This window comes from Neoarius graeffei, chromosome 14 (genome assembly GCF_027579695.1).
Source record: "Neoarius graeffei isolate fNeoGra1 chromosome 14, fNeoGra1.pri, whole genome shotgun sequence".
NCBI lineage: Eukaryota > Metazoa > Chordata > Actinopteri > Siluriformes > Ariidae > Neoarius > Neoarius graeffei.
In genome coordinates this window covers 42017671-42041545 of record NC_083582.1, presented here as the reverse complement: position 1 = coordinate 42041545, position 23875 = coordinate 42017671, and the positions used below count along the sequence as shown (strand labels likewise).

The 23875-nt window shown below is 39.7% G+C and overlaps 1 protein-coding gene across 3 annotated transcripts in view; it reads right to left on the bottom strand.

Moving 5' to 3' along the window:
- cpped1 (calcineurin-like phosphoesterase domain containing 1) overlaps positions 1-15011 on the bottom strand; it is a 64140-nt gene extending 49129 nt beyond the window's left edge. For 2 of the 3 annotated variants that reach the window (XM_060939686.1, XM_060939688.1), the window contains exon 1: positions 14906-15011. In XM_060939686.1, the coding sequence (XP_060795669.1) occupies positions 14906-14969 (64 nt within the window). In that variant the 5' untranslated portion in view covers positions 14970-15011. Of the gene's footprint in view, positions 1-10113; positions 10184-14905 lie in introns of all 3 variants that reach the window. The other variant, XM_060939687.1, reaches the window with a different exon arrangement.
- Positions 15012-23875: the final 8864 nt, after the last annotated feature.

Genomic DNA, 23875 nt, shown 5'->3' with positions numbered 1-23875 from the left:
GCTTGGGACCCAGTCATTATGGGAAACACCTGATGCTGATTTGAGAGCAATCAGCACGTGCTGTAAGGACACTTTTCACATTGCGAAGTATTCGGTCAAGTATGCGGCGGTAGACGGCTGTAAGCGCAGGTAGAGTGTTTATTAGCAGGTGTGATATTGACAAAAATGAAACCGAAAGCAGGGTCATAAACATGGCTACAAACAAACATGACCATGAGAATGATCATACTTCGCAAAGCCTCCGTGTTCTTAAACGTATGTGCTGATTGCTCTCAAATCAGCATCAGGTGTTTCCCATAACGACTGGGTCCCAAGAGCGCGCACAACATGCGCCAAAGGATCCCCGACTCTAAATGCACTTTAAGTCTCGGTGAAGTTTAGGCTGTGCCACTCATTCACTTTACTGGATAAGAATGAGCACCTTGTTCCAGTTCTGAAATACAATTTTTTTTGGGAATTCTTACCTTCGTGGAAATTAAGTGAGTACCATCAGGTTTTTGACCTCTCTGTTCGACACAGAGTCCCGCTGAATGCCCCCCCCCATTTTTCCCATCTACATCGAGAAATCTAGTTTTTTCCCCTGATGACGAATTACTTTTGGTAAATTAAAAAAATCTGATGTCTTTGTTTCATTCAGAATGATTTGTAAATCCAAAAACGCAGAAAAACCTTCCCATACCAATCAATAACAACTGTTAATGTTTATAAATGTTTGTCTGAATGAAGCACGACAAGCGTGCCCCGTCATGGCGACGTAGTTACTGTTGCTATGGGGTCAGGTGACTGTGCAAAGCCTCTATTAGAGAAAATTATGATGAAACAAAAACGAGTAATTTTAATTTATAATTTTGCAATCATGATTGTGCATGTGAGAGGATGACTATGATTATTTTGTAGGGCCGTTTGAACTGTTTGCTGCATCTCTTTCAGTCCCGGTTGGCAGTGCAGAGGCTGAAAGGGTCTTCAGCTGTAGCAACAGAATAAAGCTCGGTCTCCGCAACCAACTTGGTATCAGTACATTGGACCGCCTTGTTCGTCTAAGCTACGCCAAGATAGGCTTTAAGAACTTCCCGTTTGAGGAAGCCGCAGACCTTTTCATGTAACCTCATCTGACGCGTGTGTGAAATCTCTAATGCGTATTTACCTTTAGGCACAAAGTCTACATGCGCTATAAAATAAAGAATTTTCCTGAAATTTGAGTTGACCGATTTCTTTTTTCAGAAATTCACTACCTAAAACACATTATTTTAAGAGCTTCTCCCAACTGCTTTTTCATGCCAAAATTGCACCAGAGGACCCCAAATTTGCTTCAATATTTCAAATTTTCCCAGGGGAGTATACCCCTGGGCAGCACGGTGGCGTAATGGTTAGCGCTATCGCCTCACAGCAAGAAGGTCCTGGGTTCGAGCCCCGTGGCCGGCGAGGGCCTTTCTGTGCGGAGTCTGCATGTTCTCCCCGTGTCCGCGTGGGTTTCCTCCAGGTGCTCCGGTTTCCCCCACAGTCCAAAGACATGCAGGTTAGGTTAACTGGTGGCTCTAAATTGACCGTAGGTGTGAATGTGAGTGTGAATGGTTGTCTGTGTATGTGTCAGCCCTGTGATGACCTGGCGACTTGTCCAGGGTGTACCCCGCCTTTCGCCCGTAGTCAGCTGGGATAGGCTCCAGCTTGCCTGCGACCCTGTAGAAGGATAAAGCAGCTAGAGATAATGAGATGAGAATACCCCTGGACCCCCCAGGACCCCCCCGACACCCTTCTCTCAATTTCTAGATAATACCCTGTCACCCATTGACATCACCTCATCATACACAGATAACCTGGCTTTGTAAATCACATTTTCCAATATCATATCGTTGTTGGATCTTATCTTCCAATCAACAGTCAAGTTTATTTGTTTCGTGCTTTTAACAACAGACATTGTGGCAAAGCAGTTTTACAGAAAATTTCAACATATGAGCTAATTTTATCCCTAATAAACGTATTTATTTGTCCCTACAACACACTGTTGAATGTGGATAAGTACTTGTGTTTGCCTTTCAATAAACTGAGAAACATCTCTGAACAGCTGCGTCTGTGGCTGCATCAGGCAGAATCTCCTAGGTGTCGAGGCTACGTTCTTAGATCATACTTTATCAATTCGACTTTCTTCTGTACAGACAGATCAAAACCTATCACAATGAAATACATTAATAATTCATTTCTGTCTACTGATGAATTTACATAATCCAGCACAAGACAAAAAGCGAGTATTTTCAAATATTCATAAAAAGCTTCATCTTCATTGACAGGAGGGTTTGTTCGTGGTGTGACCTGTCAGTATGTGAAAGGGAGAGCATGTGGGAAAACAAATCTGCAGTGCAATGGACTTATTTAAATACAAAAACAATGCAGCAGCTCTTGTGCTAGAGAAAGCAAATGGGAGTAGAATTGCAACCTTCCACCTCATGAGGCTTGTGGCGTACAAATCCATACTCAACCTCTCAGCGACTCAAGTACTACTCTTCTATCCACACTCTAAATGTATTGTTCTCCTCCTCCCACATGGATTTATGGTAATATCCCATTCTATCCTGGGCAGAGAAGAAAAGAAGAGGATCCCCCTACTGTGGATAAAAGAATACATTCTTGAATTTGTTGTGCTTTTTTTCTTTTAGCTGGAAAACAACTTTTTGAAGCACATAAAAGGACACAAATGCTCGGACTACAGAACAAATCATTAAAACATTACAGCTATTTTCCGAACAGCACAGATTGGGACTATTTGAAATGAACGATCCTATTAAAATGACTTTTATTTCAAAGGGAATATTGGTCAAATTTATCGTCTGCAATTTTACAAGGGATGCACAAATGTATAAATATATAAGCCAAGCAAATCTCTTAAATTGGTCCAGTCTCACCTCCAAAAGCTAGTATTAGTGCTGAGAGAGCCTTAGCATTTCAGAGCTTATTTCAGTTCTACACGCTGGAGTGTGTGTGTGTGTGTGTGTGTGTGTGAGATACATCAGTTTTGGTCAGAAGTTTACATACAGTGACATGAAGGTCATCTTGGATATGAATGTCATGACAATATTTGGGCTTTCAGTAATTTCTTTGAACTGTTCTTTTTCTATAGCAGAATGTACAGCATACAGCTTTAATAAAATAACTAAATAAATAACCACTAGAATTTGGTGCACAAGTTTTAATTTTCTTTGGGTTTTCTGAAGTCAACACAGGGTCAAAATTATACATACAGCACACCTGATATTTGGGTAAAATGTCTCTTCGCAAGATTCACCTTGACCAAACATTTTTGTTGACCATGAGCAAGCTTCAGGCAGAATTCTGGTTGGATATTTCACAACTCTTCATGGTAGAATTGGTAGAGTTCAATTAAAATTTTTTTTTTCCTTGGCATGGACTCGACTGATAAGCATAGTCCATAGATTTTCAATAGGGTTGAAGTCAGGACTTGTTTTAAGCTTAAAGTGCATATCACGGGTTAATTCAGGAGCAAGATCAATGTAATTCTACTATTTTATATTAAACGTTGGTCAAATATCTGTAACATTCTGCATTCTCTGCAATTTTTTTTTTTTACCTTGCGCAATACCAGAAAAATTCAGTTGAAACCAAGCCATCTGAGGCGAATTGGTCCACCTCTGAAAAAACTTGGCGTTTGGATTTCACAAAACATTGATTTTCGTGACATCGCGTGCAGGACGCCTCCCTCTGAATCCTACGTCAGCGCTGGTTTGTTTATGAGAAAACGACCTGGTGGTTTTCTGCAAATTTCTTCAAAAGTTATCGTGCAATTATTAAAATGGTTAACAGATGTATCGTAGGAGGGTGTAGCAACACCAATCTTGATGTGAATAGTACTCATCGTTTCCCAAAAAAACGGACAACGAGAGAGAAATGGGAGCGCTTGGTCTACACAGGCTGTGCACTGAAACCCTGCAAAGCTCGCACAGCCTGCTGGTGCTTCCGCAGATAACGTCACGAATCTGGCTCCAGACTCCCTTGGGATTTTTCCAGACGCGTTTTGTTATTTTATTTTTTTCTGCTGTAGACAGATGGCCTTGTGCAAAATTACCCTTCTGGATGTGTGTGTGTAAAGGGACATACTTTCATATAAAAAAATTAATTAAACACGAAATTGGTCCAGAATATGCACTTTAATGTTAGCCTGCTTTATCCTTCACAACCAACTCTGATGCGTGTTTGGGATCATTGTCCTGTTGTAAGTCCCAAGTCGTGTTCAAGTTTCTGATGGTTTGTGCTGAAGAATTCTGAGGTAGTCCTCCTTCTTCATTATTCCATCCACTTTGTGCAATGAACCAGTTCCACTGGCAGCAAAACAGCCCCAGAGCATGATGATCCTACCACCACCAGTTGATACAGTGTTCCTCTATACATGGTGGTCATTGTGGCCAAACAGCTCAATCTTTGTCTCATCTGACCATACAGCTATCCTCTAGCAGGCTTTTTCTTTGTCCGTGTGGTCAGCTTCAAACTTTAGTTAAGCTTAAAAGGTGTCAATTTTGGAGCAGGGGATTATTTCTTGAATAGCAGCCTCTTCATCCATGGTGATCTGAACTGTAGACAGTGATCCATCAGCTTCCAGTTCATGGCAGGGTTGTGCCATGGTGGTTCCCAGGTTGTTCCTAACCATCCAAATCAATTTCCTTTCAGCTGAGGGTGACAGTTTGGGTTTTCTTGAAGCAAAGTGGCTTGGCAAAGTGACTACACCTCACAATAACTTGGATACGATTGTTTGAACTGATCTTGGAATTTGCAGTTGTTTAGAAATGGCTCCAACAGACATTCTGAAGTTGTGTATATCTACGATCCTCTTTCTCAGATCTGCACTGAGCTCCTTGGAATTTCCCATTTTACTGTGTGTTGGTCAATCCAATGAGTGCTGTAAACAAACCCTTTTTATGAAGGCACAGAGAAGCTACCAGCTGTAGTCAATCATGATCACTAACAGGAAGTTAAGAGACCTCGGCCTTGGCAAGAGAAGAGACATTTTGGAAGTTTCCGCACTTCTGAATTAATAATCTAAGTGAGCATATGTAATTTTTTGACCCTGTATGTATAATTTTGACCCTGTGTTGATTTCAGAAAACCCAAAGAAAATTAAAACTTGTGCATCAAATTCTAGTGTTTTTTTTTTCGTTAAAGATGTATGCTGTACAATCATTCTGCCACAGAAAAAGAACAGTTCAGAGAAATTACTGAAAGCCCAAATATTGCCATGACATTCTTTTGACCACAACTGTCTGTGTGTGTGTTATATATATATATATATATATATATATATATATATATATATATATATATATATATATATAGAGAGAGAGAGAGAGAGAGAGAGAGAGAGAGAGAGAGTGATTCCACGTTTATGGGTACTGAAATGGGGACATGAACTTATTTTTAAAAATTCACCTAAAACCATTTCTTTTTTTACCATCAGGTCACAAAACATGTAATCTTTAATGAATGATATGTTAAAAGATAACTTTAATTTTCTGAGATGTAATAAAAACATATTTATATGCCAAAGTCAAGCCTATGAGTTCCAAAATGATGTCTGTTACATTACTTCTGTTACGATTGTCCATCTCGCGTCTGTTACAAATTAATTACAATCTAGCTATATACCATGTTAATCTTATTGAAAGAATGTGTATGTTTATTCTACTACACATGTTTATTAATTATATTTGCTAAAACATCACCTTCCTATGTTTCAAAAAGTAATTCTACATTGTTAAAATTGAGAATCTATATGTCCACAACACTTCTGTTACGTTCTGACTTTGGCATATAAATATGTTTTTATTACATCTCAGAAAATTAAAGTTATCTTTTAACATATCATTCATTAAAGATTACATGTTTTGTGACCTGATGGTAAAAAAAGAAATGGTATTAGGTGAATTTTTAAAAATAAGTTCATGTCCCCATTTCAGTACCCATAAGCGTGGAATCACTCATATATCGGTATATATATATATAAAAACACAAAGACTACACTGATTTGTGCAGTTAAACCTTCTGTCCACACACATTATAAAAGTAATCTAAGCATTAAAGTGTTCAGAAATCAAGCTAAACATGCCATCTTAAAGCCTAATCTACATTTCATGAAGACTGTAGTAACTACTGATGCGATTTTAAACAAATAAATTCACAAGAGCAGCTTAATATCCCATCATCACCCCGAAGTACAAGCCTCTTTCTCTTCAGGATACTGAATGACAGAGCACGCGCACACACATTACACACTACTATGAAAACTTTCCTACACCTGGAGTAAAACATAAGAAAAGAAATACAAATAAGATGCCTTCACCAAGAGTTTACAGCCGTGCCACAAAAACAAAAGAATCAAGAAATCTTGTGCCAAAGATTCTGAAATGGTATGCTCGAAACTCACTTTTAGCCCAAAATGAAGTCAAACAAAAGTAGCATATCCTTCCTATGCTAGCCACAAAAAAAAGCTCAAATAGAAAATATGATATTTGAATGGACTGCATGCTTTATCTGACTACTGGGTTACAACCTATTGTCTGGAATAACATACAGAAGAAGGGTGTTGGATTAATGCAGCTCTCAAGCACTTCAGGTCACTGAGGAGGCACTGATCATTTCTTAGAACCAGCTCAGAGTCAGCATTTCTTGGATACCTCATTGCACTTTGTCCTCAAAATAATTTGGGCCACAGCCCTCCTGAAAGAGAGACAAGCCTCTGGGTCTCTAGCAGTGAGGTGAACAGGTTAAGATGTCTGTCCACAGCCAGAACTCGTTATATAGAGAGTTGTTTTTCTGAAAGCAGCAAAGATCACGAGGCATAATCTAAGAGTGCACAACAATAAAGTAAACGAGTAGAAATAATTGACCGCAGAGGATAAGATTATGAAATAACAAAAAAAAAAGAATTTTTAAAGCAACATTCTTAATGGCAAGTAAACAGCAGCCAAAATTATTAAAATGTAATCAAACCGACCCACTGACCTAAAGAGAAGTTTAACAATTTATAAAACAGAAAACCAACAGATATTAGTTTAGGGCAAAAACACACAATTATTCGTATGCATGTATGTATGATACATCACACACACCTTGTATTTTTCATACACACTCCATCCAGGACATGGAGATTCAAAACCATGACATAAATCTCTGCAGGTCACTCATGAGGAAATCGATGAATTGTTTGATAAATTTGTGTACTTTGTGAATGTGTCTATACAATAAAAGGAAAAAAAAAAAATCACACGTTGGCTTGAAGTTTATCTTCTCATGTTGAAAAACTTACATTTTTCTGATGAAATACATCACGAATCTGAGTGACATATGTAAATAATATTGGCTGGCTTTTTTTCATGGTTTATCAGATATATTCCATTCAGCTAGCATGATATTGAACAAGTCAAAGATGAGTTCAGTCTCATGCTAACTGAATGGAATATATCTGATAAACCACAAAAAAAAGCCAGCCAATATTATTATTATTATCATAATACACTCTCTTCCAGTTTTTCAATGTCTGTTGGTATGTTTTTCTCTTGTAAATACGCGTGAAGAATATCTAATGATGTTTTGGCAGCCTTTCAGGTGTTCAACACATCTTTCTCTTTCCCGGTGAACAAAGAAATGCTTCTGTGCATACAGAGCAGAAAACTCTCTCATTGGATATTCACATCAGCTCCGACGTGTGACATCATGTCTTGACAACCATGCAATATCGTAAACCATATTCAACACTCATTCTCCATTGGGTAGTGTGACGTAATACACGTAGGATAAGCGATATAAGAATACTGCATGCTATCAAACTAAACAAATGAAACCCACTAGAAGGGAATAGAATGCATGTTTTTATTCCATCGAACAAGTGTCCTGTATGTATAATAATTCCCGATATTTCACTCCGGTGACGTCACTCCCAGTGTTTTCCCACTGACTAGGCGTGTTTTCAAAATGGCAAGCTGGTTCAAAATTAGAATTTTTTAAATTAACTTGTGTATTTGTGTGTGCCCATATAATATAAAGAACAATCACACGGTTGCATGAAGATATGAAGTTCATCTTCGCGTTGAAAAATATCTTCACTCATTCGCTTCGTTCACTTGTGAATATGTTGACTACTCCAAGGTAAACTACATCTCTTAGCACAACCATGTAATATGATACCTGTTCATATATAAAATATAAACTAACTTGTAATGAAACACTTTACTGTTATTAACTAATGAATGCACAATTTTAGTCAATTAAATGTCAAACTGAAGATATAAATGTAGTCTATAACCGATGTTAGTTTGATGTCCTCTTTTTTTTTTATTTACATATGATAGAAATAAAATTTTGGTCTTAAATTTGACATGTAATTCAATTTAATTGAATAATTTCATATCTTCGACATGTTTTCTGTTTTGTACGTGCATAGCAAAATACTCCGGCCATGTTATTGGGGGGGGGGGAAGGAAGGGAAAAAAAAATAATTACACCATGTGTCTGAAAGTGGATGATTCTGTTTCAGTCAAACCGAACATTGGCCACCAATGCCTCTTGCACTGATCAAAGGTTGGTTGATTTTCTCTTTATTTACAGCCCACGAGAGCATGCATTGGGCGCATCATGTCTTGTCCTATCCAACTACCTCATGTCTCATTCACATGACTAATATATCTTGCAAAATCCAATCGTAAAATCCCAACAAGCTGATTTTCTGCACTAGTTATTTCAAGCACTGTTTAACAGTGTTTTCAGTTTTTACCAAATGGGCAGCATCGTCTGCAAAGTACTGTAAAGTGTCAGCTACAGCAAAATCTGTTCATATTTCTGGTGCATCATATTATAGATTATAATGTAGTCCCAGGTATGACTTTAAACTGCAACCGGTGGTGAGTCTAGGTTCAAGAGGACTTGAGTATTGGGGAAAGTGGCATTACCCCTTAATCACCATTGCTCCCAGGTCCGGTCTGACCCAGAGTGGTAGCACCTGCCTGGGTTCCAGCTATGGGTTAAATAGTACATCACCAATAAGGTGCTAGCAGCAGGGCACTTTTCGGTGCAGTATGGCAGATGAACCCAACAGGGTCAATGGTGCACCACCAGATGGCATGTGGAAGAGCCACTCAAATGGCCAACGGATGGAATCACTCGGCAAGTCAGTTGTCACTGCAGGGCAACTTCCATATCCGTCAGGTCTGTGGCACTTTTGTGCACCACTTGGTATCAGGTGTGGAGGTCCAAAGAGACAACACGATGGGGGTACAGCATCGCTTGTCTTACCTTACTGTGCAAGGCACTTCATTAGGAGAGGAGCTCTGGTGCGGGCCTCGCAGCCCATCTCCGTTTCTGCGTATCCTAATGAAGCAGTTATCATCGCATCATATTATACACCCCGACCTGTTTATTTATATTAGCATATCATCATAACATTAGGTAGGCTACTTTATACAGGTTTCTTATTTTAATAACAATTACAGAGCAAGTTAAGTGGCTTATATTTCACTGACCAGGGGTGGGTTTCCCAAAAGCATCGTAGCACAAAGATCATCGTTAACAGGGCTCGACATTAACTTTTAAACCCACTTGCCCTGGGGGGCAAGTGGGGGTAAATTTCCATTTGCCCCCTATTTACAAGTACTATTTTTTTTTTAGGAAAACCATAGAATAGTTGTGAATTGCAACATTAAATGATCACACATTGAGTTAAAGTTTGGTTATTGATTAAGTTTATTATTAAGTTTAGTTATTGGTTACTTTTACTTGTAACGGACAATAACAATTTTATCCAAAAGAGTTTTTCTTGCCTTAGTCGATTTATTTCCATTTCACATGCGTGCAGCTGTTGGAAAGTTCAGTGTGTTTGTGTAGAACTCTCTCAGACTGTAGATTCATTACTCAATAATGTAGAAATCTATAACAGTTTGTATGAAGAAAACAATAGGGTGCCAAGACTTTTGAACAGTACTGTGTTTGAGAATATTTATATATCTTTTTTTGCTATATCATACACCTCTAGGTTTAAAAAAAAACCTGCGCTGTGTCAGACAGGATAATGTTTGAGTTTAAAATTGTTTAGTGTGTAGGTTGTGAGCATTTTATACAGACCCGGCAACCTGTAACTGAATCAGCGCAGCAGGTGTGTCATGATGCAGCGCAGGTTTTTTTTTTCATAAACCTAGAGGTGGATGATTTAAAAAGAAAAAAAATACATAAATATTTTGCACAGGACTGTGTTCCTCTGATAACAGAAACAAAGCTCTAACTCTCTCTGCTCTTAATCTGTTCTTTCAGGATTTATCGCGCATGTCGCTCCTTGTTGAGTTTTTTATGCCCGAGTTGTTTGAAACCAGTCTGGGTTTTCTGTGTCGAATATGGAAGCGGCTTCACCTTTAAGAAAATCAAACACTTTCATGAAGAAGTTAACTCGAATGCAAGCAGAAAAAAATAAAACAAGATTCTTAAGCAAACTCTTACATACTCACTTCTGACTTTCTGTTTTTGTAAAATACATTTTAAATACGGCGGCACGGTGGTGTAGCGGTTAGCGCTGTTGCCTCACAGCAAGAAGGTCCGGGTTCGAGCCCCGTGGCCGGCGAGGGCCTTTCTGTGCGGAGTTTGCATGTTCTCCCCGTGTCCGCGTGGGTTTCCTCCGGGTGCTCCGGTTTCCCCCACAGTCCAAAGACATGCAGGTTAGGTTAACTGGTGACTCTAAATTGACCGTAGGTGTGAATGTGGGTGTGAATGGTTGTCTGTGTCTATGTGTCAGCCCTGTGATGACCTGGCGACTTGTCCAGGGTGTACCCCGCCTTTCGCCCGTAGTCAGCTGGGATAGGCTCCAGCTTGCCTGCGACCCTGTAGAACAGGATAAAGCGGCTACAGATAATGAGATGAGACATTTTAAATACAATCGTGAATTTCTGTGGAGTTTTCAGGCTGAGCTCCTCTCCTCGTATTCTTTAACCACTCATTTCCTTGTTGCTTTTGAAGCATTTGCTTCTCTTTGTTAACATTTTTCTTGATAGCGGGGAGACGGTAACGCCTTTTATCTATTTCTCTGTTTGAACAAGCAAAAACAGCACAAAAATTAACCATATTGAAGACAGATTAAGTCTTGCTTACATGAAAGATGGTGTCTGTCTGACCCCAGCTGTAATTATCACGTGATGTGTGACGTCATGCGCAAGGGGTCTGTAAACAGTAGGCGTACTATACTACAATAGTGGGGGTATATAAAATAACTTGCAAAGCAGTAAATGAAATCGAGACTAAGAAAACAGCCAAGACATAATGGTGGATATGTAGTGAGGGACGCTTTTAGGAACTGAAATAAAAGATCAAAAAGCCTAATTTTTGTGGTGCTAGTTCGTAATATGCGCTCATTCCAACTTGCCCGGTCGGGCACATATCCCACTTGCCTGAATGCATGTTTCACTTGCCCCGGGCAATCGGGCAGTCCTTAATATCGAGCCCTGGTTAAATTGTTAGCAAGCATCACCAATGAACACTCCTAGTTAAGATGCTCTTAGCGTTAAGAGGCTTTTGGGAAACCCACCCCTCTTAGCATTAAGTGGCTTTTGAGAAACCCATCGCCATACACCGAGGAGGCAGTCTACAGAGAGGAAGTTCAGACCCTCACATCTTGGTATCAGAACAGTGACTTGCTCCTCAACACCAACAAAACAAAGGACCTTGTCACGGACTTCAGAAAACGACCGGTTAAAACAAACGCCAGCCTGGTGATCTCTGGAGAGGAGGTGAAACAGCTTCAAGTACCTCGGTGTTCACCTCTCAGAGGACCTGACATGGGGAGTGAACACCAGAGAGGTGGTGAAGAAGGCCCAGCAGAGACTCTTCTTCCTGCGATCCCTGAGGAAAACTGGGCTCTCACAGAAGCTCCTCACCAACTTCTACCAGTGCACCATACAAAGTGTTCTGAGCTATGGATGCATCGTGTGGTTCTCCAGCTGCACCTCAGAGGAGAGGAAAGATCTGCAGCGGATCAGGACTGCATCGAAAATTATTGGTACCCCTCTTCAATCCTGCGAACAGATCTACTCTGCCAGGCTGAGAAACAGAGCCACAAAGATTAGGACGGACTGCACTCACCCCGGACCAATGTCTTTTTGACACCCTTCCCTCTGGAAGGCTTAGGGTCATAAAGTCACAAACAGCAAGACACCAAAATAGTTTCTTCCCCAGGGCTGAAAAAGCTCTGCTGGAGGCCTGATCCGGACTTGGACTCGCACTCTGCACCTTACTGTGTTTGGCTACACTGAATAATTACATACTGCAATTTATATGCCAATATGCTGCTTTTTAAAAGGTCATGTATATTATTTATTTTATTGATATGCTGCTGTGATCTGAGCCCTCAAACAGTGTTTCGTTGTATAGTAATGTGAATGACCATAAAGAATCTATCTACCTGATCCATGGACGAGTTATTCATTATCCTGCTATAAAATGTCGTGTGTGTAATCATTGTGAACTGATCTTTGTATGCTTACAGACTGGTTCTTATAATGTGTTGATTTCATCCCACTTCACCTTCAGCCTACATTAACCTGCAGACAGTTCAGTTTGTGGACTAATTATTTGAAATAACCATTTATTTGTCTCCTGAAGACATTACTTGTGTATGTCCATGTCATTTACATGATGATAAATCCAGCAAGTTAGCATACTTGCCAACCCTCTTGATTTCGGCCTCTGTCTCCCGATCGTATTTGTTAAAAACTGGATAATCTCCCGGTTTGGGGAAATCCCTACCGCCAAGTTAAAAATATTCCCGATCATGTCCAATCGGAATCGTATGAGAAACACTGCTGACGTCAACTGATTTTTAACCAATCAACAAACAAAATGACAGTCACTTCCGTAATGTAGGATTCACCCAGGCTGTTCGACATTTTTTACAAGCAGTCATTCATCATGGCCACTAAACCCAATACCAAACGGCAAAAATATGAATGCAAATACCAGGTTGCATGGGAGAATGAATTTCCATGGATAAGCAAACGTTCGACCAGCCAGTTACACATTTTAAGGTAAAGATACCTTAAATCAGAATATAATGGGCATTTGTGTGTGAAATTAAACTAGTCTTCCAAACCATTTCAGAAACAAACTGTACAACTTCTAAAGTGTTTAGTGAAATTTTGCATGACCGAGAATTTGTTTGATGAGTGTATTTGAATAGTGTGGTAGTGTCTTAGTGCTATTTTGAATTTACGTTTGAAAGTTTACAAATGAATTATCTGGAAAGTGATTGATTTTGATCGAGTTTTGAGGTTTTAAGTGAAAGATTACTAGTGAGTGTATTTTGGTCGTACTAAAATTTTGCATTCGAGTGAATTTCTTTGCGGAGTATATTTTGATAGTATGGTAGTATTTATAGTGCTATTTTTTAATTTTGTTTGAAAAACTTTCAAAGTGGGCGGCACGGTGGTGTAGTGGTTAGCGCTGTCGCCTCATAGCAAGAAGGTCCGGGTTCGAGCCCCGTGGCCGGTGAGGGCCTTTCTGTGTGGAGTTTGCATGTTCTCCCCGTGTCTGCGTGGGTTTCCTCCGGGTGCTCCGGTTTCCCCCACAGTCCAAAGACATGCAGGTTAGGTTAACTGGTGACTCTAAATTGACCGTAGGTGTGAATGTGAGTGTGAATGGTTGTCTGTGTCTATGTGTCAGCCCTGTGATGACCTGGCGACTTGTCCAGGGTGTACCCCGCCTTTCGCCCGTAGTCAGCTGGGATAGGCTCCAGCTTGCCTGCGACCCTGTAGAACAGGATAAAGCGGCTACAGATAATGAGATGAGAAACTTTCAAAGTTTGCAAATGAGCAAATTCCTTTGATGCATTCCGATAGGATTTGGATAGGATTTCTAGTGCTTTTTAAACATTCTGTTGGAAAAAGTGTTTAGTAAGAGAGATGCATTTTAGTAGTGCTACGACACTGCAGTATTTATTTAATTGAGTTGTTACTATTTTGGTTAAATCTTAAAATTTTATTTAATTTATATATTATATTATAGTTCTCTGTATTTTTACATGAGCTCACAGAAGGAAAACACATTTGATGCAATCCAATAATACTTTTCATTCACTGACTATTTTAAGAAATGATAAACATCCTTCTAAAGCATCACTTGTGTTATTTTCTGTGGGTCTCTGTATGGATACAATATTCAGGCAGGAGATTTTTCAGCTAGAAATCTGATTTAAGCAGACTTCCCTTTCAGTGTTATTATATTAAAATTCAAGACAAGAGTATTATTATTTCAGATTTTTCACTCTGAGCTCTCATGCCTGATACATGAATCCCACAACCTAGAGTAACTGATAGAACAATATCAACAATTCAAAAACTCTTTCATTGTATAAACTTCAAATGGTTTGCAATTAATTGGGATCCACTGTTTTTATCATTTCAACCGCGCATCATTCCCTCGTCCAATTGAAAATGTCGTTCACGCACTTTTCTCCCCCATGAGAATTTTGAGAAGTTGCTAAGTATGAGTTAGTGACATTGAATTAAATCTTTCCTCGTGTGAATGACGCGCTGCTGTGCCTCACTGGAACTTACTCACACTATCATTACCGCTAAGTGCCTAATAGCCGCGCACTAGGTTTCTTTCAATGTTTTGACTAAAGCCAAGTAACTGCACTTGACGCCTCTTAGACAGTTATCAAATTAGATCACATTCAGCCCTACTGCTGTTTATCAGACAATAAAAAATAAAGGAACATGTGGATAACGTTATCACAAAACAGCAGAAAACGACAATGCAGAACAGCAAACTGGAAGCTAGTAGCATGCAGCCATAGCCTTCTTCTAAACGCTGAAAATCAAGTTCAGTTAGTTATACAATATCGAAACTGTAGCGTTAACCTGGTTAGTTTCTATACCTTCCGTTAAACCTTCATACGTTCGGTGTTTCGCTCTTAGAAAAATGTCCTTGTCTCCAGCCATAGCTCAGCGTTGTGTGCTCTGTCAAAATCTAAATCCATCGATTCGGAAGCGCAGCTGCTTTAGCCTAGCACACTGACGTCACTAATCGATTATTCGGCGATGTATGAACAGCTCCTGCATTTTTAGTTAATTTTTATATTTTACAGGCGAAGTTTTTCATTCATAAACAGAAATGGCAAAAGAATCAGCCTCTCTTTAATATTTTCATTCTAGAAATGACCTCTCTTCTCAACTCTCTTAAGTTGAATGAATTTATTTATTTCGAACATGTATAAAAATGTATGTAACTATTTGTACATACAAAAGAAAGAAAATGAAAAAGGTGACAAAAAAAGAATAAATAAAATAACAAAGAGCTAAGACATTACAATACACCGCACATTGTTCGAAAAAGGAGTGGGAAGAAGTACAATACTTTTGTACATAATAAGAAAAATACAAGACTTCTGAACGTTCTCTAATATATATTCCTCTTTTTTTCCTTTTAGTTGATTAATGTAATTTACTTTGTCTTTATGTACTTGTTTTAGTCATTTGTTCTTGTTTTACCTTATTGTCACATGTCAATGTCATTGTTGTTGTTTTATTGCAATAATAAAAAAAAAATTAACAGCTCCTGCATTTCTGTGATCTCTACAGCGAAAAGTTTCTAGTCTCATTTAGAGACTTCATCAGATGGAGTTAGTTAGTTTTGTGTATTTTATTCCCAGTCTAAAAAGCACACTAATCAAAATACTTGTACGTATGCTAACTGTCAGGTACAGGCGCATTCTGATGGTATACTGATAGTAGTCCTATTCATTCATTCATTCAGGGGCATCAGAAGCATTTTTAATGTGGGGGAGTTACACTGGTGGGGGGTCCTCCCCCAGAAAAATTTTAATTAATTAGATGCCATTTCCTGCATTCTGGTGTATTTTTAACAGGTTGTTTTTTTTCCTCCCCCCCTCACTCTACACGCTGTTTTGCACTTGGAGATGCTTTAATCTCATTGTAAATGTGTATAGTGACAATAAAGGCATTCTATTCTATTCTATTAAACACCTAATTTTACCTACAAAAGTCACTTAATTCAATGACTATTTTAGAGACTCAACAATAAGTCCTCATTCAACTAGTCCATATATTCATCAGCCTGTTTTTAAACCCACTGCTCTGCCGAAGATAATGAGATGAACGTGACACAATTTATCACCAACAATGACTTTATGGGTGCATTTTACTTTTTATTTTGTGTTTTCCTTTTTTATTTAGTTTTAGATGTAACACAACATGCCACTGTGCCAAGCAATAGTGACACTCAACTGTATGTTTAAAAATAAGAATATTCATAATTTCACACAATGAACAGGTATGACATGGCATCATGCAAACTTCATAACACTAAATTACACTGTGTCAAGCAACGGTGACACATAAAAAATAACTTCACACAATGAACAGGTGCAATTTTGTTCACCACCGACAGTGACTTTAGTGGGTGCATTTTACTTTTTTCCGATTTAGCGATACTCGTAACAAAAATGACATGGCATCATGCAGTCTTCATAACACAAAATTATACTGTGTCAAGCAATGACACATAAAAAAGAACTTCACACAATGAACAAGTGCAGTTTTGTCAATAAGGTAGGCCTACTGGGTTTGAATTAAATGATAGCTAACATTAAGCTAGCTGATACATCTCATAACATTGACTAGCCAGCTAACTGCACTAATATTTCCATTGGGACAAAAAAAAAACCTGTCCTGTGGGGAAATTTTGACTTACTTTCCACTTCTTTGTAAAGAATGTCCTTATGTCCATTGTGTCTGGGGAGGGAGCAAATATTGCAAACAATTCATCATCAACCAAGAATACCCCATTAGGTTAAGCTTATTTCATTGTTTAGTTGAACATTAATTTAACGTGGCCTAGGGTTAATTTTGAGGGCATATAACAAAAGAATAAGGTTTTAGCAAAAGCTAGACACTGTGAGGTGGAAATGGGGCTGACGTTACCTCCTCCACTTTTGAGCAGCCTGCACCTTGCACCAAAATTTCTCTGCTTGCACTGAGATTCACTTCACTTGCGTGCAGGGTGTTGTTGTTGTCTTATCAATCAAGTGGAATGGATTCTTTCATGAAGCAATGGAAACGGCGCTGGGTGAACTAATATTTTATGTTAAATGTGGGGGAAGGGGGGGTCCAAATGAAGAATGATTGAATGAATGAATGAATGAATGAATGAATGATTCATTCATTCAGCTTCAGTAACTGCTTTTATCCTGGTCAGGGTTACCCTTTGGACGGGATGCCAGTCCAGTCCATTGCAGGGCATCATGCACACACACATTCTCACACTCACTCATATAGAGCACCAGCCAACATGAATGAAACCCACAAGTACAAGAACTCCATATCGACAGTAACCCAAGCTCAGACTTGAACCAGGAACCCTGGACCAGCAGGGATTAAATTACAGCAGCTATAAACAATTGCTTCAACATAATCATTCTTTTTTGTCTCGTTAAAAAAAACCCCGAACATATCTTGTCATGTTACCAAGCCAAAATGTGCAAAGTTCTCTGTCCTGAAGACTCTCCAGTGTTGGGAAACTGAAAGTTACAATGTACTGACACCTGAGATTCCTCATCACTGCCAAACCATGTTTGGCTGACTTGGCCAGAATTGCAGCACTAGGGTGTCCAGTTCCTTTCTGCACATTCACATCTACGGGCAATTTAGAGTAGCCAGTTAACCTACCTACATGCCTTTGGACTGTAGGGGAAACCAGAGCACCCAGAGCAAACCCATACAGACACAGGGAGAACATGCAACCTCCACACAAAAAGGCCCCTGTCAGCCACTGGCTCAAACCCAGAACCTTCTTGCCATGAGGTAATAGTGCTAACCACAACACTACCGTGCCACCCTGATTCCTGTCTTATGTCAAATAAAAATCTCCTTGCAGAAAGTTGCACCATGTCAATTATACAGTGGTGCTTGAAAGTTTGTGAAACCTTTAGAATTCTCTATTTTTCTTCATAAATATGACCTAAAACATGATCAGATTTTCACACAAGTCCTAAAAGTAGATAAAGAGAACCCAGTTGAACAAATGAGACAAAAATATTATACTTGGTCATTTATTTATTGAAGAAAATGAGCCAATATTACATATCTGTGAGTGGCAAAAGTATGTGAACCTTTGCTTTCAGTATCTGGTGTGACCCCCTTGTGCAGCAATAACTGCAACTAAACGTTTGCGGTAACTGTTGATCAGTCCTGCACACCGGCTTGGAGGAATTTTAGCCCATTCCTCCGTACAGAACAGATTCAACTCTGGGATGTTGGTGGGTTTCCTCACATGAACTGTTCGCTTCAGGTCCTTCCACAACATTTCGATTGGATTAAGGTCAGGACTTTGACTTGGCCATTCCAAAACATTAACTTTATTCTTCTTTAACCATTCTTTAGTAGAACGACTTGTGTGCTTAGGGTCATTGTCTTGCTGCATGACCCACCTTCTCTTGAGATTCAGTTCATGGACAGATGTCCTGACATTTTCCTTTACAATTTGCTGGTATAATTCAGAATTCATTGTTCCATCAATGATGGCAAGCCGTCCTGGCCCAGATGCAGCAAAACAGGCCCAAACCATGATACTACCACCACCATGTTTCACAGATGGGATAAGGTTCTTATGCTGGAATGCAGTCTTTTCCTTTCTCCAAACATAACATTTCTCATTTAAACCAAAAAGTTCTATTTTGGTCTCATCTGTCCACAAAAAATTTTTCCAATAGCCTTCTGGCTTGTCCACGTCATCTTTAACAAACTGCAGACGAGCAGCAATGTTCTTTTTGGAGAGCAGTGGCTTTCTCCTTGCAACCCTGCCATGCACATCATTGTTGTTCAGTGTTCTCCTGATGGTGGACTCATGAACATTAGCCAATGTGAGAGAGGCCTTCAGTTGCTTAGAAGTTACCTTGGGGTCCTTTGTGACCTCGCCGACTATTACACGCCTTGCTCTTGGAGTGATCTTTGTTGGTCGACCACTCCTGGGGAGGGTAACAATGGTCTTGAATTTCCTCCATTTGTTCACAACCTGTCTGACTGTGGATTGGTGGAGTCCAAACTCTTTAGAGATGGTTTTGTAACCTTTTCCAGCCTGATGAGCATCAACAATGCTTTTTCTGAGGTCCTCAGAAATCTCCTTTGTTCTTCCCATGATACACTTCCACAAACATGTGTTGAGATTATCAGACTTTGATAGATCCCTGTTCTTTAAATAAAACAGGGTGCCCACTCACACCTGATTGTCATCCCACTGATTGAAAACACCTGAGACCAATTTCACCTTCAGATTAACTGCTAATCCTAGAGGTTCACATACTTTTGCCACTCACAGATACGTAATCTCATCTCATTATCTCTAGCCACTTTATCCTGTCCTACAGGGTCGCAGGCAAGCTGGAGCCTATCCCAGCTGACTACGGGCGAAAGGCGGGGTACACCCTGGACAAGACGCCAGGTCATCACAGGGCTGACACATAGACACAGACAACCATTCACACTCACATTCACACCTACGGTCAATTTAGAGTCACCAGTTAACCTAACCTGCATGTCTTTGGACTGTGGGGAAAACCGGAGCACCCGGAGGAAACCCACGTGGGCAACATGCAAACTCCGCACAGAAAGGCCCTCGCCAGCCACAGGGCTCGAACCTGGACCTTCTTGCTGTGAGGCGACAGCGCTAACCACTACACCACCGTGCCGCCTACAGATATGTAATATTGGCTCATTTTCCTCAATAAATAAATGACCAAGGATAATATTTTTGTCTCATTTGTTTAACTGGGTTCTCTTTATCTACTTTTAGGGTTTGTGTGAAAATCTGATGATGTTTTAGGTCATATTTATGCAGAAATATAAAAAAAAAATCAAAAGGGTTTACAGACTTTCAAGCACCACTGTATGTTTTTCATTGTTTAATCACATTTTTTTAGATACATTTAATCATTAGGCTTTGAGTATTAGAACATTTGCCACACAGGCCCCTGTGAATGAATTATTAGTCTATCATTTCTATCATTACTATAGAAATGCTAATGTATTAGAATGAGAGGGGTGATATAATGTGAATGTCAACACACCGGCACATGGGTAAGTAATTGTACACCTATAAAACAAAACTTATATGGTAAGTGTACCTAATAACTGGCCACTGAATGTATGCTATTTTGAAATTCTGTTTAATATCAGTTCTGCATGTAACTGTGGCCCTGAAATAAACAATGACTAGATCTTGAGTTTCTGAAAAATATCATGAGAGGGGGTCTAATAACATTTCTGATGATAGGTAGGTGGCATGGCTACACTTGAATGCACTCCATTCACTATTAGAAACATAATTTCCATCATTACACTGGTAGTGACATTTCGTTCTCAGCCTCAGCCAGCACAAACAAGCTAAGAAAAACATCTTGCTTACATCATATTTAAATGTAGCGACACAACAGAAATGGGCATACCATAAATGCACATTTTAAGCAAAGCTAGGTTTTCACTCCACTTTGCTTTTATAGTAAAAACGCCAAACAAGACAGGATACTAATGTCAGCTATTGATAGCAGTATTTGTTAGAAAAGACAACAGTATACCTATAAGCAACCAGATGGTATTTAGGCTATCACACTTTACCCAACTCAAAAATATAGAGGCAGGCTTGGTCCAGGTTTTACATGTTCATTTTTTAAATAATAATAATAATCATCATCATCATCAAGGGCGGCACGGTGGTGTAGTGGTTAGCGCTGTTGCCTTACAGCAAGAAGGTCCTGGGTTCGAGCCCCGTGGCCGGTGAGGGCCTTTCTGTGTGGAGTTTGCATGTTCTCCCCGTGTCCGCGTGGGTTTCCTCCGGGTGCTCCGGTTTCCCCCACAGTCCAAAGACATGCAGGTTTGGTTAATTGGTGACTCTAAATTGACCGTAGGTGTGAATGTGAGTGTGAATGGTTGTCTGTGTCTATGTGTCAGCCCTGTGATGACCTGGCGATGGTCATCATCGTGGTGATGTCCAGGGTGTACCCCGCCTTTCGCCCGTAGTCAGCTGGGATAGGCTCCAGATTGCCTGCGCCCCTGTAGAACAGGATAAAGCGGCTAGAGATAATGAGATGAGATGAGAACATCATCAAATGAAAAGAGATTACATTTACACAAGCTAGATTTAAAAACTCATGTCCATTTCTTCAGTGCCCAGGACTCATCACTGAGTGGGTTCTCAGTGAATGGAAAGCATTCTTTTTGTCTGATTTTTTCCTTTTTCATTGTTTATTACTCATATTTACTCAAGGGTATAATCAGCTAAAGCCATAAACCGAAAAAAGATGATAAAGATAATCTAATCTTGCCAAGTTTTGCCAGCAAACCACCTACAGTAAATCCAAACAGGAAAAACAACACAATGGTGCCACAATAGAAAATAAGGTCAATGGAGAAGATAAGGTTCATAAATGTTTCATGCAAATGAAGAATGAAGAAGCTGTAGGCCATTCATGCCAATTATTAATTTTTTTTTAATGGTACAGTCTGGAGCTGTGCCTTGCATGAGTGAATCCACAGCAGACTCAGAAAATTGGGCTTAACAAAGAGACTCTAATTATCTCTTAGAACAGTGTGGATATTTAAAGAGAAATCCTTTTAAAATGCAGTACACATTACGAGATTCTAAAAAGAGAAGTTACTGTTTTTGTACATTAAATGGTACTTTTATCTTTGTAATAGTGATAATAATAATAATAATAATAATAATAATAATAATAATAGATACTAATAAAAGTATCCAGTTTAATGCTGAAGATTTCTCATCTTAATGGTTCAACAAGACCCCCAATGTCTTTGTAGTTAATTTAGTTCCTCTGTGAAAAATTCTAGTAAAAAAACTAGAATCTAGACTCTGCTCACAAGGAAGGCATGAAGCCCACAGGTCCGTGGGCAGTAAGACTTTTACAGATGATAGAAAACATTATTCCAATCTATAATTTTAGAGCTGTGAATAAACATCCATCCATCCTTTATCCGTAGCCGCTTATCCTGTACAGGGTCGCAGGCAAGCTGGAGCCTATCCCAGCTGACTACGGGTGAGAGGTGAGGTACACCCTAGACAAGTCGCCAGATCATCTCAGGGCAGTGAATAAACAGACAAGTGACAAATTCAAGCTAGGGTAGATAATTTTGGAGGAATCTGCAAGACGAAGCTCGATTTTGAAAGTATCCAATTGAAAAATCCCACCTCTTCCCTTCAGCATTCCCTGCAATAGACATGAACGCGCACTGCCTGATTACTGCTGGAGGACAAGTCCACGCATGGGGGGGGGGGGGGGGGGGGGGGGGGGTTTAGCACATTGTTGCCATATCCAACTCCCTCATGTCTCATTCACATGGAAGAAAACACCTAACATGAATGTAACATGTTATAATGAATGTAAACAACAAACATGGCAATTGTTAATATCCACAACTGTCAACTAGCTCATTAGCTTTAGCAATATGTCTGCCTAGCCTTGTAGAAGACTTTGGTCACATGCAATGACTGTAGGGGCAGAGTGGCAGGCAGGTATGCCATCTAGTGATTTCATTTGGACCAAAGGAAATGATTGGACGGGCTTTTTACTGCCCTGCAACTACTACAGATTATAGATTTTTTGAATGGCCAGAGCACTTGATTTATTCATTCCTGTCAGGATATAAAGAGAATTTCAAGAAATATAACAAAAATGCTTCTGAGAAATACCTACCCCAGCTTTAAGGGGAATATAGTGACTCCAGGGCCAGATCCAATTCTCACTAACAGGGTGGGCCAGGAAGATTTTTTTTTTTTTTTGGGGGGGGCAATATATATATATATATATATATATATATATATATATATATATATATATATATATATACAGTGAGAGTAAAAAGTATTTGATCCCTTGCTGATTTTGTTGGTTTGCCCACTAATAAAGACATGATCATTCTATACTTTTAATGGTAGATGTATTCTAACATAGAGAGACAGAATATCAAAACGAAAATCCAGAAAATAACTTTAAAGAATATATTTTAATTGATTTCTATTTCATTGAGGGAAATAAGTATTTGATCCCTCTAGCCAAAAGCACTTAATACTTGGTGGCAAAGCATTTGTTTGCAAGCACAGCGGACGGACGTTTGTTGTAGTTAACCACAAGGTTAGCACACATATCAGGGGGAATTTTGGCCCACTCTTCTTTGCAGATCCTCTCTAAATCATTAAGGTTGGTGGGCTGTCGCTTGGCAACTCGGACCTTCAGCTCCCTCCATAGATTTTCGATTGGATTGAGGTCCGGAGACTGGCTGGGCCACTCCATGACCTTAATGTGGTTCTTCTTGAGCCACTCCTTTGTTGCCTTTGCTGTATGCTTCGGGTTGTTGTCATGTTGGAAGACCCAACCACGGCCCATTTTCAACTTCCTGGCAGAGGGGAGGAGGTTGTCCCTCAGGACTGCACAGTACATGGCTCCATCCATCTTCCCACTGATGCGGTGAAGTAGCCCTGTGCCCTTGGCAGAGAAACACCCCCAAAACATAATGCTTCCACCTCCATGCTTGACGGTGGGCACAGTGATCCTGGGCTCATAGGCAGCATTTTTCTTCCTCCACACATGACGAGTAGAGTTTAGGCCAAATAGTTCAATTTTGGTCTCGTCTGACCACAGAACCTTCTCCCAATTACTTTGTACATCTTTGAGGTGATCATTGGCATACTTTAGGCGGGCCTCCACATGTGCCTTCTTAAGCAGGGGTACCTTTCGGGAACTGCAGGATTTTAATCCATTGCGGCGCAAAGTGTTGCCAATTGTTTTCCTGGTGACTGTGGTCCCAGCTGCCTTGAGGTC